This window comes from Pristis pectinata, chromosome 5, assembly GCF_009764475.1.
Source record: "Pristis pectinata isolate sPriPec2 chromosome 5, sPriPec2.1.pri, whole genome shotgun sequence".
NCBI classification, from domain to species: domain Eukaryota; kingdom Metazoa; phylum Chordata; class Chondrichthyes; order Rhinopristiformes; family Pristidae; genus Pristis; species Pristis pectinata.
In genome coordinates, this window is record NC_067409.1 from 39,006,555 (window position 1) to 39,026,102 (window position 19,548).

Genomic DNA, 19,548 nt, shown 5'->3' on the forward strand with positions numbered 1-19,548 from the left:
TCCAGGATGACGACTTAGAGATTTGGAACTGATTATATTGGAACCACTGTTATCTTTGACGCTGACAGATGCATTTGGATCATGGAAATAATTATATTTGACATTCCATTGTATCATGGTATTTCTCATTAGTTGGCACTGAGTCACTTATTTCATTTTAATCACTTGCCACTTTTAAATGAGCAATTTATCTTCTGTTTGAAATTCAATTTATTTTCACAAAGTTGATTTAGTTTTCTTAAGTTCTGTTTTATTGTCACATCTGTTATCCCACTCTAGTTCGTGCTTTTGCTCTCTTTCTCTTGCTCCCTCCCCTAGTGATGGTTGGCAATGGTTCGGTTGCTGAAGATTTTCATTTTTTTTTCCAACAAATCTGGCATCTGGGATTAATTTCCCGACTTTAAAGTTTGATTGCTGTTAACGTTTTGGTGGAATCAGATGTTTCTGAGTTTTAGTTTAAATGAAAGGTTTTTTTTAGTTTTCTTGAATAAATTCTGGCAGTCACAAAGCCCGTTGATTTCCTGTACACCAAACCTCAATTCCAGTGAAAGCAGTGGCTGATCAGAGGTCAATAACTTTTCCAGCTGAGGGTTGACACAGTATTGTTGTAGTTGGGCTCCAAGTAACAACACAATAATTTTTTCTTGTCACAAGTATTGAAGTGCCATATTTTACTGCTAGATTTTGGTAAAACTATCACCTTGGCTGCCTTTCATGCATGAAGTTGCATAACTTTTCATGTTCTCCTGCAAATAGGGTTTCAAGCACATACTTTAGGTAATATACAATCAAGCACATACTTTCTCCCACTTTAGGTAATTTTGATTGCACAACATTTAAACAACTCTGTTTATTCAGAAAAGAATAACAAGGATAAATCCAGTATTTTTGAATATAAGTTTTAAAGGATGTTTCATGAGTTGTTGAAGTTTTAAAAAAATTTTTAAAAAAATTTTATTTACAGCGTGGTAACAGGCCCTTCCGGCCCAACGAGTCTGCACCGCCCATTTTAAACCCAAATTAACCTACCCATACATTTTTGCAATGTGGGAGGAAACCGGAGCACCCGGAGGAAACCCGCACAGACATGGGAGAACATACAAACTCCTTACAGACAGCGACGGGAACCGAACCCCAATCACTGGCGCTGTAATAGCGTCGCGCTAACCGCTACGCTACCGTGCCGCCTCTATTAGATGATTGATGTTTTAGGATAATGTAAATGCAAACAGGTTATTTAATTTAAAATTTGATTTAGCCCTAGAGGGAAATGAGTATCAAACTAACATGAGAATAACATGATTTCCTTCTCCCTCTGCAAAGTACCCTTCCACCTCACAGAGCTGTTATTATGAGCAAGAGACAACTGTACAAAGTAATTAATATTGTATAAATAAAATATGCCAGTATCTGATTGGAAATCATTTTGAGAGCCATATAAGGGACCAGTCAGTCTATGATCAATTTATAGAGAGCTAACACAAGATGGAATTAATACTCAAGTTTATTACAGGCCAACCAATATGGATTTGTAAAAGTAAGAAACAGAAGAAAAAGGACCAGGAGTAAAGCCATTGAGCCCTCAAGCCTTCTCCTTAATTCAACAAGATCATAGATGATCCTTTATCTCATACACCATTATCCTGCCATATCCCCTCAATTCTCTTAGTATCCAGAAATCTATTGATACCCGTTTCAAATGCAATCAATGATTAATGGAGTTATTTTCAAAAATAACTGTGCAGTGATATGCTGTTGATGAGGGCTGAATGTATTTTTAAATGTCATTTGATCAGATGTTACATCAAACACCTGATGAAATTAAAGCAAATAGTTTTGAAGGAAATAGAATTAGTATTAGGAAATTAAGTATATTGTTATACCCAATGAGAAGACAAATAAAATTGACAGAAAATGTAGCAGACCTAAGGATTAGGAGAAGTTTAGCATTCAGCAAATTAGGTACAAGGACAAAAAGATTGTTTAAGGAAGGAAACCTAGACTATGAGAGTAAACTTGCAGGGAACATAAAAACTAAAAGCTTATATAAATATGTGGAAAAGAGAAAGGTTAGTGAAGACAAATGTTAATTCCCTACCATCGCAAACAGTGGAAATTATGACTGACTGGGAACAAAGAAATGGTACAACAAGTAAACACAATTGTTTCTGTGCTCACAAAGTAGAACACACATAATTTTCCAGATATGTTAAGGGCTCGAGGGTATAGTGAGGGGGAGGAATTGAAGGAAATCAGTGTTAGCAAACAAATCTATGGGCATTTTTGAGGATGTAGCCAGTGGAATAGATAAGGGGGAACTAGTGAATGTGGTGTATGTGGACTTTCAGAAAACTTTTAATCCCCTTGACCTAATGGGTTTCCCCAAGATGCTTCAGATTCCTGCTGCATCCCAAAGAGTTGCTGGTAGGTTGATTGGCTCCTGTAAATTACCCCCTAGTTTAGATAAGTGGCAAAAGGGTAGTTGATTGGTATGTGAGAGAGCATAGGTTGCAGGGCTACAAGGAAGTTAAGGAGAGAGAGAACAGGACAGTAAGGATTGCTCTGTTAGGATCCAGCATGAACCTGATGGGGTGCCTTCTGTGTCAAAATTAGTAAGTTATAAGGTTCCATGTGACAGATTAGTGGGCAAAGTTAAAGCAAATTTGATTTGAGAGTAATACATTGGCATGAATTGGTTGACAGACTTGAAACTGTAGGAATAAATACATTTTTCCAGGATTGTGTTGGATGGTGGGTCAGGCCCAAAGGGCTGAATGGCCTACTATTTTCTATGACATGGACTGGTGCTGGATAGTATTGCAGGGGCCTAATTTATTACTTTCATTGTTGAGGGAGTTTGAGTTCTTTTCAAGTTCTGGGGTTCCTAGTAGCAACAGACTAGAATGTAGTTGGGGAGGCAAATGGGTGGAACTGGCCAAGAGTGCAGTTCTGCATGGCCAATAGAGCTTACGTTAAGTTTCTGAGGATCAAGGAGACAATAATTCTAAGCTGTCATTTTAGTGTTTTCATTAGATGAGTTAAAACAGCCATGCAATATGCAAGGCTAAAGCCTACAGGTTAAAATTATGATTGCTAGTAATTTTCTGAATCTCAAGCATTATCATAAAATGTTGTTAACTCTTTCCCAGTTAAAATCTTGATTAACTTTTGTGACTTGCCTCTTCAGGTTCAGTATGTGAACATCCACCATAGTTCCAAGGAACGGACTGGTGGAGGGTAAGAGGCTTTGTACTCTAGGGATACCATCTTTCTGTTAGTTCTTTTAACTTATCTGAGAACTATGTGGTTTCTCCAAAGCCCTTATTCTTAGTGCATTGGGGAATGTATATTAAAAAACTGAATGGTCTCAACAATCAATGGGATTACAGCTGTGTGCAGCAGTATGTTATGCCACATAATGTAAGATGAGCATTCGTCGGTCAAACCAGAAGCATTTGTCAGTTTTAGTTGTAGTTTCAAACAGGGTGGTGATGTAGCAATGTATATCCCCGGAGCCATACTTCTTATCAATGGTTTATAAAGGAAAGTTTTTCTGTGGGCAGCACAATATTGATGTTTTCATGTTTCCCTTGTCCCTTTTGGGTAGCAAGGCTCCAACTCCCACATCCTGCTGACTTGGCCCTTTCTGTCTAACAGCAGCGTTGCATTGACATGCTGCCTCACCATCCTCTAACAGTTCCATTGTTAGTCCCCTTCTAGTTTCTGCAGCTAGATGCTTAGCCTGTCTGGCTTGTTGGTCTGGCATCACTGTGGCTTGTCAGGAGTCCTTCTCCCTGTGCCCGTGCCTGTCCCTGTCTGCATCACAAGGAAACCTGTTGTTGCTGCTCTGCCTGCCTTCCACTGCTAATCACCCCCTGAATATTTTTACTGTTACATAATTTATTTCAGTGTACCCTTGATTTACTAATTTATTTTTAAAATTATTACTGGTGCTGTGTTTGGATCTGATCACTTTATTAACTCCATATCATTACTGTCTTGTATCCTGCTATATTTACCCTGGGCATTGCAAACTTATTTATATGATGCAGTTCTAACATTAAAATTGTAACACTTCTTTATGTGGATGAATAATCCCTTTTAATTCTGTTTACTTGGTTCCATTTTATTCCTTAATGCCCTATTCTCTACAATTGCTTGAGTTCCCATTCACCACACCCTTCTGTTGCTTTTTCTATTCTCCTGCCCTTCTGTCGTCCACGCTACTCCATGCTGCTCAGCCCTTTCTCATTTCCCATTTTCTCAGTCCTATTTCATCACTGTTCCAATTATTTCCATCCTCTCGCTCTCCTTGATGAAGAGTGCATTGAGTTGAGACCCCTGATCTGAAATGCCAAAGGGGATCAAAGAAATTGATTTGAAAAATGAAAATAATATTAAAGGGTATACACGCTGCCTTATGGTCCCTTCACTTAATGGATAGATGAAATAAACATGAAACAAGAATAAAGCAGGTAAAACAAGGAAAAGGAGGAATGGGGAAAAAGTAACCTGACAAAAACAAAGAAGACGTTCGTTCCACTTCTCCACTGTGGGAGATGAAAGGTTACAAATTAGATTTGTTTACGTTCTGCAGTCCTCTTAAGTCTGTCCCTGTGTGATGTGGGTGTACTAATGAGTTTGTAGTTTCATCTTGAAGAGTATTTTTGGTACAAAGTGTTTCTGCAGATGAAAAGGAATAATTGCTGAGGGAGTGTTATGTTGGGAAATTTGGTTCAATAGCTCCCTCTAGGAGTAAATGTGCCATCCTGCAAAAGAATGGGAGTTGGTGTGTAATGCATATTTCTCAGCCTCAATCCTTGCTTTTGTTTGCTTTCTAATAATTTATGATGATCCTATGTAACTTATTATATTTTGCATGCATTTGTCTATTACCTGGCATTTTGAAGATGAGAATGCATGAAATAGTCAGCAAGTCAGGTTGCTCATCCTTCATCAGAGCTATATAGGTTACCCTACCTGCCAGCTGCCAGCAAGTGTATACAGTCATTTGAAGGTGGCATGAGTTCTGATGTTCTCTAGAGACAACCTTTTACTGGGACATTTCAATTATTGACTAAATTTTTTTTTGATATTTGTTCATTTTTCATGATGCAGGAGTTGCTGCAAGGAAAGCATCCCAAATTGCCTTTGAGAAGGTGGCAGTGAATGACTGCAGTCCTTCTTGTTGTTGGGTAGGGAGTTCCAGGAGTTAAACCCAATGAAGAACAATGATACATTTCTGAGTCAGAATGGTGTATGATTTGGAGGGGAACCTGCAAGTGGTGGTGTTCCCAGTCACCTGCTACCCTTGACTTCATCAGTAGTAAAATTTGCAGATTTGGAAAGTGCTTTCAAAGAAAAAATATAAGAATTAATACACAAGAAACTTGGTGACTTAAGTGTTCACTCCACCTCTTCAATTTGATCAGGACAAAAATGGAAGAAGAGAACAGTATCACAAGGATGTTTCGAATTTTTGATGGTTTTAAATAGTATTTGATGTTATAGTCAAGTTGATAGCAGCATGCAAGCTTTTGAAATGGCTGAATGTTTTGACTTCAATAACAATGTGCATTTATAAAGCATTGTTAATACAATAAAATGCCCCAGTTACTTCAGTGAATAGTTTGAGGAAAACATTGAAATTACTGATACAATTTAAACATTAAACCATGGGAAAGCTGCATATAGCTGAGCTGGAAACACATACCTTTGTATGTAAGTAGTATGCACTGTCACCCAATGTTATCAAGTGTGAAAGATGTAATTATAGATGAATTACAGCTTTTTTTCTTTTAATTACAGGTTTTGGGAACTCCAACGGAGGAAACCTGGCCTGGAGTTAGCTCTTTGCCGTACTTAAAAACAGGTATTCACACACCAATTTGCTGCAATCATAGACTACTTGTGTCTTTCTTTTTAAAATTCACCATGTAAGCAGCATGCCAACTTTGCAAACTATGAAATGTTGGAGGTGCAGTAGAAAGAGAGAATCCAAGAGTATAGCAACTGGAGGAATGAATAACCAAATGGGGTGGGGTAAGGCTGCTCGTGTCTAGAGCAGGGGCGAATCTGTTGTGTTTTGTGGGGAGGTGGGTGGTAATTGGGGAGGGGGAGGTGGGGGTTGCCTGTCTCTCAACCTCACTGTCTCCATCCAGGGATTTTTCTGTTTGTGGTGCTAATCTATATTTTGGTGAAATATCACCTGAAAACATGGGTTCTGGTAACACAACTACCCTCAGGGCACACAACTCTGCCTCCAACACCTCATGATTTGTCCTACATCTAGTCATGGATTTCTCCATTTAAACATTGTGAAGACCAGAGTCACCACCTCCAGCCCCAGCACAAACTGCTTATCGTGGGCAGCCATTCCTTTCCCTTTCAGAGCAACAGTTCGGGCTATTCACTACCTGAACCTCCTACTTCACCTTGAGCAGAACTTCTAACCCCACATGTTCTCCATAATAAACCCTGGTTATTTCTATCTTTGTTAATATCAACTGCCTCCACCCTCTTCGGCCCTTCTGTAAAGCCCTCAGGAATGCCTTTGCCATCTCCTGCTTTGATTATGCTGCGTTTCTCCTGTGAACCTTAACGTCTTCCACTTTGCATAAACTTCATCTCTTCCAAAACTCTGCTGCTGGCAACAAATTCTGCACCAGACATTCTTCACTTGTTTGTTACCTGATTACTCCTGACTCGAAGCTCCAATTTGTACATTTGTGTTTGAATCTAGTTATGTTTTTGCCCCTCTCTCTCACTGAACCACTGTCCACCCCTCATCCCTTCACATCACTGCTTTCCTCCGGCTCTGGCCACGTGCAATTCTCTATCTTCCATCACCACTTTCTCCTTCCCACAAAACATGACAGACCCACCAATCCTCCAGACATGAGCAGCCTCAGCCCACCTCCCAACTCTTCCTCTGTCAGGGAAAACTCCACCCCATCGACCAGCTACTCTCCCTCCCCTCACCTGGAGCATAGCCACACCCAGGCCTACAACATATTCTGTATATTTATTTCTTGTATTTCTTATGATAAAAAGCAAGGCCATTCAGCCTATCTAGTTTAGTTTATCCCGGTCCTTGAAGCAGTATCATCAATCCCATTCTCTCGCTTCTTTTCCTGCAACTTATTCCTTCTCATGCACCTGTCAACTCCACCCTGAAATTCCTGCCACTTAACTTCACTAAGGGGTCATTTATAGCGGCCAATTAACCTACCAGTATGTCAATGGGACATGGGGGGAAACCGGAGCATCCGGGGGAAACCTACAAAGTCGTGGAGAGAACAAGCAAAGTCTCTGTAGAGAGCACTGAAGTCATCTTGGAACATGGGCCACTGGAGCTGTGAGGCAGCAGCACTACCTGCTGCACCACTGCCACCCACTTTCACCAAATCTCTGTCCTCACCTTCACCCCTCATCACCTACTCTGCATCGTCCAAGGCACAGTTCTATCCCACATCACAAACTCCTCCACCCAGGACAAAACCCCACCCCATATCACCAATGTCCCTCCCCCAGGGGAGAGCCACACCCTACATCTTAATATAACAGTACAGAAGGAGGCCATTTAGCCCATCAGGCCCTTGCTGGTTGCCAGTGGAACAATTCCATTGATCCCATATCCACTTTTTCCTTATTTCTCCATACCCTGCAACTCATTCTCTCTCTCACCTGCCCATTAGCTCCCCTTTGATTCATTGTGCCACTAACTAACACCAGGGGTTCATTTACAATCACCAGTTAACCTGCCAACCCCCAAATCTTGAATTGTGGGGAGAAACCCACACAGTCATGGGGAGAAGGTACAAACTCCTCACAGCCAACACCTGCGATTAGGAATGAATACAGATCTCTTTTCTCAAGAGGGAGCCTCACCCAAAATCTGTTTTCAATGTTGTATTATAGGCTGACAGATTGGCTGGAAGAGTGCGTAACTGTTCTCGATTATAACACTGTGTCTGTCTTAAACAGTGTCAGTGTTCAGAGTGGAAATGGGAACAAAAGTTAAGTCACAGGGAGGTCATAATTAAACTTCTGGGTGCTGCAGAGAATTTCCAGCTCCTGACTTGTTCATCTGATGTAGTTGTTGATCCAAATCATCCCATGAGTTAGTTTTTATTTCGCCATCATGATATACCTGTATAGTGAATGCCAGCTGTGGGCAAGAGGGGTATACAGGTATATACTCCCAGAAAGCCACAAGTATCAACCTTCAAATTCAAACAAACGTATGTATTTTCACACTCACTGCAGTGTTATGACTTTCACAGTCAGCCGGAACAGCTGCTTATGAGGAGCAGTACAACAGAGGTGGCAGTGCTGACAAGTCATCTCCGTGCATCCACAAGCTAAAAAATGTGCAGGTGGGCAATTTCTAAGCAGGGTGAGAGCAACAGGAACGATCTTTGACTATGTTCTCAGGCACTATGATCTAAATTAAAGCATCTCCTGCTGACTAAAAAAGATTAAAGAGGTGATCCGTTCCTCTCAAGCTGACTTAAGTCAATTCCCCTCTTATTAGAATCAAATTTCAAACTATGACATAATTCCTTTCCACAATACATGCCGCCTTATTTTACTGGATCCCCGTGAATCAGTTTCTCTAGGCATATATATATATATATAGAGTAATAAATGTCAGTGTAAAGTAATATCAAAATGATTGAAAATCATATTTGGTTGTAGCACCATGGGAAATGTATTAACTGTGCAGCAGTAGAAGAGAATATTCCTAAAATTTTGAGTGAATATCCTGATGGTTTTACAGTTAAGTTTATAAACTTCAGCTTTGCACTGTGAATATTTCTGATTCTGATGGTATCCCTTACAACCATCCCTCAAAATGTTGTTGCCAGCAGTCTGAGAACTGTGCAATACCTTATATTGAGCAGCAGATGGCAATAAATACCATAAAATTTTGTAACTTAAGCTTGATGCAGCATTAAGAATTCCTGGTTTTAGGAAGAAGTCTCAAAAATGTAGTTTAATCATTTAATGAGCTGAAGGTGAAAGTTGCTTTGAATGTTAAACCTGTTTGTTCTATATATGCACTTACAAATTAAAATTGGAACTTAATTATCTTAAAACAATTTTTTTGGGAAATGAAATTTCTTTGGATAATTCAGTACTTTATTTGAAGGGCTTATACCTCCATTCACTATCCTCCAAACCCTAGGTACTCTGCTTGTTTATTAGAACCCAACCCTTCCCCCCCACCCCTCCCGCCCCCCCCCCCCCCCACCACCCACAAGTGTGCATACACACACGTACACCTTTTTCATTGCTATTTGTGCCCTTCCTATCATGGTTACACTTTTGGATTTTGCACGACTACTTAAGGAAAAAAAAGGTCTGGACCAAATTAAAATGTGAAAAGGAAGAACTACATGCATATAGTTTATGTACATTTGTTTACTTCAGGTATATAGGGCATTGGTAAGATCACATCCGGAGTACCGTGTACAGTTACTGGTTTGCTTATTTAAGGAAGAACATTAATGCATCAGAAGCAGTTCGGAGAAGGTTTCCTGGGTTGGTACCTGGAATGGGCAGGATTTTTTCTAAGGAAAGGTTGAATAGATGAGCTTGTATCTGCTAGAGTTTAAGAAAGTGAGAGGGAACTTGACTGAAACATTTAGGATCCTGAGAGATCTTAAAATTTTGATGTGGAGAGGGATGTTTTTCCTTGTGGGAGAACCTATCAATGGTTCATTGTTTAAAAATAACAGGTCACTATTTAACACTGGGATGAGATGAATTTTCTTTGACAATTGTGAGTCATTGGAACTTCCTTCTAAAGCAGTCTTTGAATATTTTTGAGCAGACATACATTGATAAGGAAAGAGGTGAATGGTTACTGGGGGTATTCGAGAATGCAGAGTTAAGGTTGTAATCACATCAGCCAAGATCTTATTAAACGCGGAGCAGACTTGAGGGGCCAAGTGGCTTCCTGGTCTTAATTCATGTGTAGTGCATCTTTCACAGCCATGGAACACTCCAAGGGCCTTTACTATACGTAAACTGTGGATACCATTGTAACATAGGGAGAAACATAGTTTCTACTCAGCAAGGCTCACAAACAACAGTGTGATGTAATGATACTGATTGGGGGTGAATTTGGGCAGGACTGGGGTAACGCAAATTATCCTTGATAAATGCCATTTAATATGAGTGGTTGACCTGATTCAGCGTGTCATATGAAGGGCAAAAGGCCTATTATTGCAGCATTCCCTCAGTACTAATTAACCTATGTGTGATTACATTTCTGAACGTGAGAAAATAACAAAAGGAGTCAGCCACTTAACCCCTCAAACCCCCCCTCACCATTCAAAATGATCATGGCTGATCTGCCTCAGACCTCATCTCCCCTTCCCTGGCAGTTCCCCATAGCCTGCATTTCTCTGATCTTTCAAAAATGTATCCATCTTTTCTTTTAACACCCCTAATGATCTAACCTCCCCAACCCTCTGGGGTGGAGGATTCCAGAAATTCACCGTCCTCTGTGTGAAGAAGTTTCTATCACCTCAGTCTTAAATAATCACCCCTTAATTTTGTAAATATGTCCATTTGTTCAAGATTCTCCCATTCGTGGAAACATATTGACACTTACCCCCCAAGGACTTGATTTTTATTAAAATCATCCCTCATTCTTCAAAATTCCAAAGTGGAGCTTGTACCCATGGCCATGTGAGTTAGAGGTGAGAATGCACCCTCTGAATCAAGGCTAACACCATGCGAGTTTTTTAAATGGATGCATTTCTGAACATTGAGCCAATAAAGATGAGGGGTAATGGGTGAATAACACTAGTGCTCCAGCAGCGGAGGTTTGGAGCATCTTGGTGTTATGAAGGTTAAGGACATTGGTCAATAAAGTGATCAGATGGAGATTGCAGATGCTGGAATCTGGAGCAACAAACAATCTGCTGGAGGAACTCAGTGGGCCGAGCAGCATCTGTGGGAGGAAAGGAATGGTTGACATTTCAGGTTGAAACCCTACGTCAGGATGGATGAGTCCTGATGTAGGTTTTCAACCCGAAATGTTGACCATTCCTTTCCTCCCACAGAAACTGCTCGACCCACTGAGTTCCTCCAGCAGATTGTTTGTTGCTGAAAGTGATTAGATCCTTGGCCCAGGGTGGCAATGTTATCTTGATTCGGGATAGCAAGCTCAACAGAATGTAGCCAAATCTTAACTAATCATTTTTTCTTGAGGTTTTCTTCTTCTAGTTAATGGGCAATTCTCTGATGTTTTGCAATGCTATTTTAATGTTGGCTATAATGACTGTGATTGGTATGGCTCGTGGGAATGCCATGTGTGATTCTGGGTGCCAGATGTTCAATATATGGTGGTGGAATGTGTTTCTCTTTGGTATGAGAGCTCTCAGTCTTGCTTGTGCTCTCTCATTCCTCTTATGGAAATTGGGCTGCTTGAAAACTTGTCAAGTTGTCTGTATAAAACTTTGGTTAAACTGTACTTGGATTATTGCATGTAATTCCGGTCGCCTGATTACAGGAAGGATGTGGATACTTTGGAAAGGGTACAGAAGAGTACCACCAGGATGCTGCCTGGATTAGAGGGTATGAGCTATAAGGGGAGGTTGGACAAACTTGGATTGTTTTCTCTGGAGTGTCGGAAGCTGAGAGGAGACCTGATACAAGTTTATAAGATTATGAGAGGCATAGATAGGGTAGATGGTCAGAATCTTTTTTCCCAGGGTAGAAATGTCAAGTACTAGAGGACATGCATTTAAGGTGAGAGGGGGAATGTTCAAAGAAGATGTGTGGGACAATTTTTTTTTTACACAGAGAGGTGTCTGGAATGGGCTGCTGGGGGAATGGTGGAAGCAGATATGATAGTGGTGTTTAAGAGGTTGTTAGATGGACACATGAAAATTCAGGGAGTGGAGGGATATGGATTATGCACAGGTAGAAGAGAATTAGTTTAAGTCAGCATCGTGTTCAGTGCAGACATTGTGGGCCAAAGGTTCTGTTCCTCTGCTATACTGTTCTATGTCTACGTCTCCTAGTCCAAACACGTTAATGCATCCCATAATGGTACATGATAGTATATCCTTGTCCCTCTTTCCCCCTTATCCATGCTCACTTTCAGCCACAGTTTTGCCAAGAATACTGATGTCCCAAACAGGAGGACAGTGAGAGTTTATGGAGCACTGATCCTTTTTATTAGCGGAATCTGTGAAAAGAGAAACAGAGTTAACATTTCCAATTGGAGACCCTTCAACACTTCTATTGATGCTGCCTGACCTGTTAAGAGTTTCCAGCACTTTGTTTTCATTTCAGATTTCCAACATCTGTTTTCCTCTTTCCTTTATTTGTTAAGCTATAAGTCCTCCCCAGTTTATGAACGCCTGACTTACGTACAGCCCGTACACACAATGGAGCATTTGGGAGACCAGCGGGATAGATTTGCCTGCTGTGGAGCTGCAGGCATCTTCTGCTGTGTTGGAACTTGGGCTCGCAGCCATATTTCCAACTTGCGAATTGTTTGGGTTATGAACAGTTCACAGGAGCTGACCCTTGCCATCACCTGGGGAGGATCTGTAATCTTGTTGAGGTGGAGAGCTGATGTATGTTGGTGTAGTCCAAGAGGAAGAGTGGATATTTTTAATATTTTGTAGATTGTTATGAAGTATTACTTGCCAGCAGTGACTGAAATTTCACGGGAAAGGAAAGTAGTGTTGGATTTGTATATTTAAGATCAAGATTGAACCAAGACACATGGGGGAATTGAATGTATGTGCTGGTAAAGAACAGACCATGAATAAGCCTTAAACAGCAATGCCATTTGTATCAATAGCCCTGAGTGAACTTGTATTATACAAAACAAAACAAAATACCGGAAGCATGCTGCAGGTCAGGCATGCGTATCAGGCAGCCATTGTTCCTCTTTCCACAGATGCTGCATACCTGCAGAGTGTTTCCAGCATTTCCTAGTTTTGTTTCAGGATTCTAGCATCTGCAGTGTTTTGATTTTCATTTTGTGTCATACAAAGCTTCCTTACATTATTTCATTGTGTCCATTCCCATAAAGTATGAAGTTGCCAAAGAAAACCTTTGAGGTAGTGAGCTTTATTTGGATGAAAGTGTATGCACAATTAAGTAGAACAATATTTTTAACATTTAAGATTAGGTATCTATCGACTTAAATATTAAAAAAAACCTGCAGATGGTGGAAATCTGAAATAAAAACAGAAAATGCTTGAAGTACTCAAAAGGTGAGGCTGTTTCAGTGGGGATAAACTGTACCAGATGACCAGATAACCTTATCATCCCCATGGTCACCCCAGTTTTATGTTATCAGAGGCATCTCCCCCACTCCGCCAACTTCCTTGCAGCTTAACGAGCTTTGTTTGTCTCCTTCCTGTTTCTGACAAAGCGTCTTCAACCTGAAACATTAAGTCAGTTTCTCTTCCCGCAGATGCGGCCTGACCTGCTGAGTTATTTCTAGCATTTTCTGTTTTTGTTAATGTGGTTCTCCCAGATTATTCTTTACAGTGAAATAATTAATAAGTAGATGAATAACTCTAAGGACTCTTCCTAATAGTCGAGTGAGAGTCAGATTGCATCAAGTTTATACTGACAAAATTATACATTTCTAGTTATTTCAAACAGAAGCCAAGAAGGATGATCATGATTTTAGTTTTTAGCTGACGTGAGCAATAAGCTCATAGGAACCCAGTCAATAAAATGCGTTCTTATAAGAAAGAAGTTTACTTAATCATGTGGCTCATAAATGAATGTGGTGAATTGTTAAACCACATTCAAACTTTGACAGTGGTTGACTTTAATCAATAATTGCAGTTTGTTAATCATTGCAGATTAAAATTTAGAGCACACCCAATACCGAAACGGTTTCCCACAAGTGTATTGTTGCACGCCATAAAATCAAGAGAAGCTTAAAAAAACCTGAAATTGGAGAGGAAATGGTTGTGTGATGGAGCTAGTGTTTCACTTCAACTGAAATTTAATACCCAACTATTATTTACTGTGGGCTATGATTTGGCATTTTGGCATTGAAGGTCACCACAGTTTAAACCTGTCATTGGTACATGGAGGTTTGTTCACATTTACAATTGTGATTATTTGGCCATAGAGATATTTTGTAATCCCTCTTTGAATTCCTTTCTGTTCCATGTGCTAATGTTATTTAATTTGGACGACTGTCAAATGTGTATGACTGAAATAAAATAGAGAACTGTTCTAAGGGGGTAGGCTGTGCCAGCATAGTGGGGATTTGCAAATATACTCATTAAAATTTAGTTTCAGCAAGAAACCAGATTGGGCAAAGTAGATCCATCCCCTCTTATAAACTCCATCTGATATTTTCCCCCTGCCCCACCACATCTTTCATTGAATTTTGGTTTCGTTAAATAGTTAAATAATGAGTTGATTCAAAATAATTAAACATTTAAATGGAACAGTGGTGTTAACAATGACTTCAATGTGTGTTGTGGAATGTGATCAACTAAACAATTAGAAAACAATCTGACCGTCATCTCATTATTGTGTCTTTTTTTATTGTGCTCTGAACTAGTCAGGTGATTATAAAGTTTAGTAAAAAGAATTGTATTTGAGAGACAGCTTGTCACTTAGACCCTAATACAATAAACTACTTATAGTTTGGAAGCAGATTTAGGTAGTTTGGAAACACCAACAATATGCAAAATAATTTATTGTTGAAATCGTAGTATATTAACTATTAACAAATTAACTATTAAGTAACGTGTAGTTTTGATTAAGTTCAAAGTTTTTTTTACATTATTGTGTTTATACTAAAAAAAAACGACAAAATATAAATGATCATGCAGTCGAGTTACCCATTAGTAACTTGAATATTATTTCCAAGTAAACCACAACTTGCAAAGATTGTTATAATTACCTTACAGTTTAAAATTATAGAAAAAGTAATGTTTGAAGCTTTCAAGAAATATATATATTTAAAAACATAGTTCCCAAAAACAATATTCTAAGATAGAATGCACATCATATTTTCTTGACTTTTAGATAAAATAGAAAATCTTGCTTTGTATATGTACAGGGATTTTTGCTGGAGTAATCAACAGATATATCCCACATCATCAGAATGGTTCGACATTGATAATCTGCTGGAAGTTAACAAAGATTGAATTGTGAATGTAGAGCTTTATTTAAGAAAAAAAAAGAGATTTCATTGTGTTGATCAACTTGAATGTTCTGAGAATCTTATGCAAAGTTAAGGTCACTCTTGCATGTTTGCACTAGTGCAGAGTAATGAAGTGCCTTCATCTGAGGATCAGTGGCTTAGTGGCTTGAAACCCATTGACCTTCTTAGAGATTATTTACTGTGGTAACCTAACACAGCAGTTCATAGCAAAAACCTAACTTCATCAAAGGATATTTATTATCAGTAAAGTAGGTTTGTCTCTGGAGACCATTTTTTTTCAGTTGAAAGTCAATCACTATGTGCAACACCCCTATGGAGTCTTTCATGTTACTTTGCAACCTATTGACAGAAAAATAGCTCAGGATGAAGCAAACTCAAGCTATTTTGAAGACTGCAGTAATAATTTTCATAGCATCAAATTAAGTTTTAGGAATCAAATTTTAAGTATTTCATTTTGCTCAATGGGACTTTCAGAACAGTTTAGATGTTAACATTTTGAGCCCTATAACTTTTTTTTCTTTTCTGTAGAATCCCTCATTCTACAGAAACATACTGGAATAAGGGAGTTGGCAGGCAGGTGATTTTCTCCCAGGCTCTGCTCTGTAACCAGACAATAGAAGCAAATTGTGACTTGCCCTCTGAATTTGAATATGTTTGTTCTGAAAAAATATGAATTTGCTTACTATGAATGGCTGCACTCAAGATCTATGCCAAATTACAGGTGTCAATTTTAATCCTGTGTCCATTTGCCAAGTTTACTTACAGTGAAGCTGAATAACTTGATTTAGGATTTTTAGTGTATGTTTATCACCATTAACTTTCATTTAAAAATGTGTTTGCTGCATGCTTCCTGTCTGAAGCTGGCAGCCTTTAATGAGGTAAAAAGGAAAATGGAAAAAATAACACTTATTTCCTGGTAAGGTTGTTGGCAGGTCATTCCAGGTTGTATTGCAGAGACAATAAAAAGGATAATCAAAGTTTTTATACCCAAAGGCACGGAGTATATAAGCTCATGGTGATAATATTAAATTTGTAAGAGACCACAAGTGAAATTGGAATATTGTGAGAATCTTGGTTATATTGTTATTGGACGGATTTAAAAGAAAAAGGTGGACATGTTTGTGAAGTTACGAGTAATGAAGTTGAGAATTAGGAGGTGACCTGATGGAGATTATCAAGGCTGTTTAGAGTCGTGATGAGTCAGAGTAATAGTTTGTTAGCAACACATTTTAAAAGCACAAGTTTAATTTGGGTAACAAAGGAATTATAGGGAATGTTAGAAAGCATCTTTGGTTAGCTCTGAATTGTTTTCAGAGCATGTTAGTTGCTTGTAAAGAGAAACAGTGTAAGGATACAAGAATGGGATTAAAGTAGATGTCTCACATGGTGGAAAATATTCTGCCTCTGTGCTGCCACAATCTGATTTGTAGAAGTAACTACACTTTCAAATATATTGCACATTCCTCTCATTGACATCAAGCATTTCCTAAGTTAATAGTTAATCTGAAATATACATAAGCAAGTAAGTTTTCATTTGTAAAACATTAGTGATTAACTTTGTAACAGTTAACATTAGCCTGAAGGAGTTGGTATCAATAGATGATTGATTGCACTATTTTCCCCCCTAAGAACACAATTCTGGGCATAAAAAATAACTTAATTGAAGCTACTATTTTGTAAAACTGATGGTGCAAAACTTGCCTCAGAGATTGCAGTGCAACTACTACAAGAAAATTAAAACATGAAAACACCAATAGTTATTAAAATTTTCTAAGAATGTCCTAGTGGGATAGGCAGGATAAATTCAATCTGACCGATACTACATATGAGCTTATTTTCAATTATCAGCAAAGTAATGAATAGCTTCAACAGACATTGCCATACAGATGGACATTGAGTTTCACTACTCTCGTTTGGCTGCAGGATTACCTCCTTGAATACTTGCTACAATGCAGTACAAGGTAATTCAGTCCATCGGGGCCATTCCAGCTCTCAACAAAGCAATCCCATCAGTCCCATTCCTCTTCCCTTTCCCCACATAACTTGCCCTCTCTCACAAGCCCATCAACTCCCCTTTGGTTTGTTTGCCATTTACCTACATTAAGAGGGTAATTTACAGTAATTATAAGATAAGGATAAGACCTTTTATTAGTCACATGTACATCAAAACACAGTGAAATGCATTTTTTGCGTAGTGTTCTGGGGGACAGCCCGCAAGTGTCGCCACGCTTCCGGTGCCAACATAGCATGCCCACAACTTCCTAACCTGTACATCTTTGGAATGTGGGAGGAACCCGGAGGAAACTCACGCAGACACGGGGAGAACGTACAAACTCCTTACAGTGGCGGGAATTGAACCCGGGTCGCTGGCACTGTAAAGCGTTGTGCTAACTGCTACACTACCGTGTTAGTTAACCCACTAGCCCAACTTTGGGATGTGGGAGAAAATTGGAACACCCAACAGAAACCCACGTGGTCACAGGGATGATGTGCAAACTCCACATAGACAGTACCCAAGGTCAGGATTGAATCTGGGTCTCTGGAGCTGTGAGGCAAAGACATCAACTGCTGTACTACTCTGCCACCCATTGAATCATGAATGCAAGAAATGAATGGCAAATCAAAGATTACAGTAGCTTCACTCAATGCAAAGGCAATGATTGTGTATAGCACCGTGTATCTTTGTAAAATTGTGATCAATGAAATATGATAGGTTAAAAGAAAGGAAGTTGAGCCTTGAAGGAAATAAATCTGATGCAACAGAAGTTGGTCCTTCAGCCCAGTATGTCTCTGCTGCCCATTAAGTACCTAACTATACTAATCCCATTTTCCAGCACTCAGGCTGTAGATTTCTATGCCATGTTCTGTGCTGAGTAGTTTGACTCATGAGCTGTTAAATGCTTTCTAACATCCTCGAGGCTCAAAGCAGGTGTGCAAAGGATCACTTGCCATTTCTATGAATGATGTTAATGCATTAAGTTACAGGGGCAAGCCCTGACGAGTTGATGCCTGAAGGGAAACTGCAATGCTTGGACAGAGAAGAAATGCCAATCAAGTTACTACAGCAATAAATAGGGCCAAGGAAGTGAAGTTGTAATTACGTAAGATAGACGAGGTGGTGTCAGGAGAGAAACCACTGAAGGGGAAATATCATAAGAGGTTGACTGAATCCAGTTTGATGACACCTGCAACCAGTGGTTCTGTCAAATCGTCAAGTGTCCACAGAAACAACAGAAAAGGATGGCAATAACCGTGTCAATCTCCAGTAATAAAGAGCAGAACAACATGAGGCAAATTAGCCAGAACTAGCCTTGGGCAGAGTGTTAGCAAACCACAGAGACTAAAATAAGGAGATGGGTTATTTGTTTTCTTACCAGAAGAGCTATTGTGCATGCTGAGGTGAGAGTAAAAGTTTGTAATCAAAACTGACTGACTTTGTTGCTATACAACTAAACGAAGTACAAATGCTCCTGAAAGAGTTAAGTGTCATTGCTGTCAAGTTCTAAGCAGGTTTAACAACTCCACCTCAGAACTCAAAGTCTATCTTACTACCACTTGTGCATTGTAATTGCATTCTGTGCTATCTACCTGGTAAACAGCAGCACCTCTAACCCTTAGAACATAGAACAGTACAGCACAGGAACAGGCTTTACGGCCTACACTGTCTGTGCCGATCATGATGCCAAATTAAACTAATCCCATCTGCCTGCATGTGGTCTTTATTCCCTGCCTATTCATGTACCTGTCTAAATGCCTCTCAAATATTACTATTGTATCTGCTTCCACCAGTGCGTTCTGGTGCACCTACCATTCTCTATGCAAAAGAAAAAAACTTGCCTCATAAATCTCCTTTAAACTTTCCTCCTCTCACTTTAAAGCTATGCACTCTGGCATTTGACATTTCCACTCTGGGGGAAAAAGATTTTGACTATTTATCCTATCAATGCCTCTCATAATTTTATATACTTCTATCAGGCTCCAATGCTCCAGAGAAAACGATCCAAGTTTGTCCAACCTTTCCTTATAGTTTATATTCTCTATTCCAGGCAACATCATGGTGAACCTCTTTTGGGCCCTCTCCAAAGCCTCTACATCTTTCTTGTAATGCAGCAACGAAAACTGTTCACAGTATTCTAAATGTGACCCAACCAAAGTTTTTATACAGCTGCAAAGTGACTTTTCTACTTTTATACTCAACTTCCCTACTGAAAAAGGCAAGCATGACATATGCCTTCTTTACCACACTATCTACTTGTGTTGCCACTTTCAGGAAGCTGTGGACTTGCATCCCAAGATAGAACATAGAACACTACAGGCCCTTCAGCCCACAATGTTGTGCCGACATTTTATCCTGCTCTAAGATCTATCCA

The 19,548-nt window shown here is 39.4% G+C and overlaps 1 protein-coding gene across 8 annotated transcripts in view; it reads left to right on the plus strand.

Annotated features, from left to right (window-relative positions):
* Positions 1–19,548, plus strand: part of cdk14 (cyclin-dependent kinase 14) — a 477,589-nt gene that overhangs the window by 291,481 nt on the left and 166,560 nt on the right. For all 8 annotated transcript variants that reach the window (XM_052016680.1, XM_052016686.1, XM_052016679.1 and 5 more), the window contains one exon: positions 5,809–5,872. In XM_052016680.1, the coding sequence (XP_051872640.1) occupies positions 5,809–5,872 (64 nt within the window). The remainder of the gene's footprint in view (positions 1–5,808; positions 5,873–19,548) is intronic.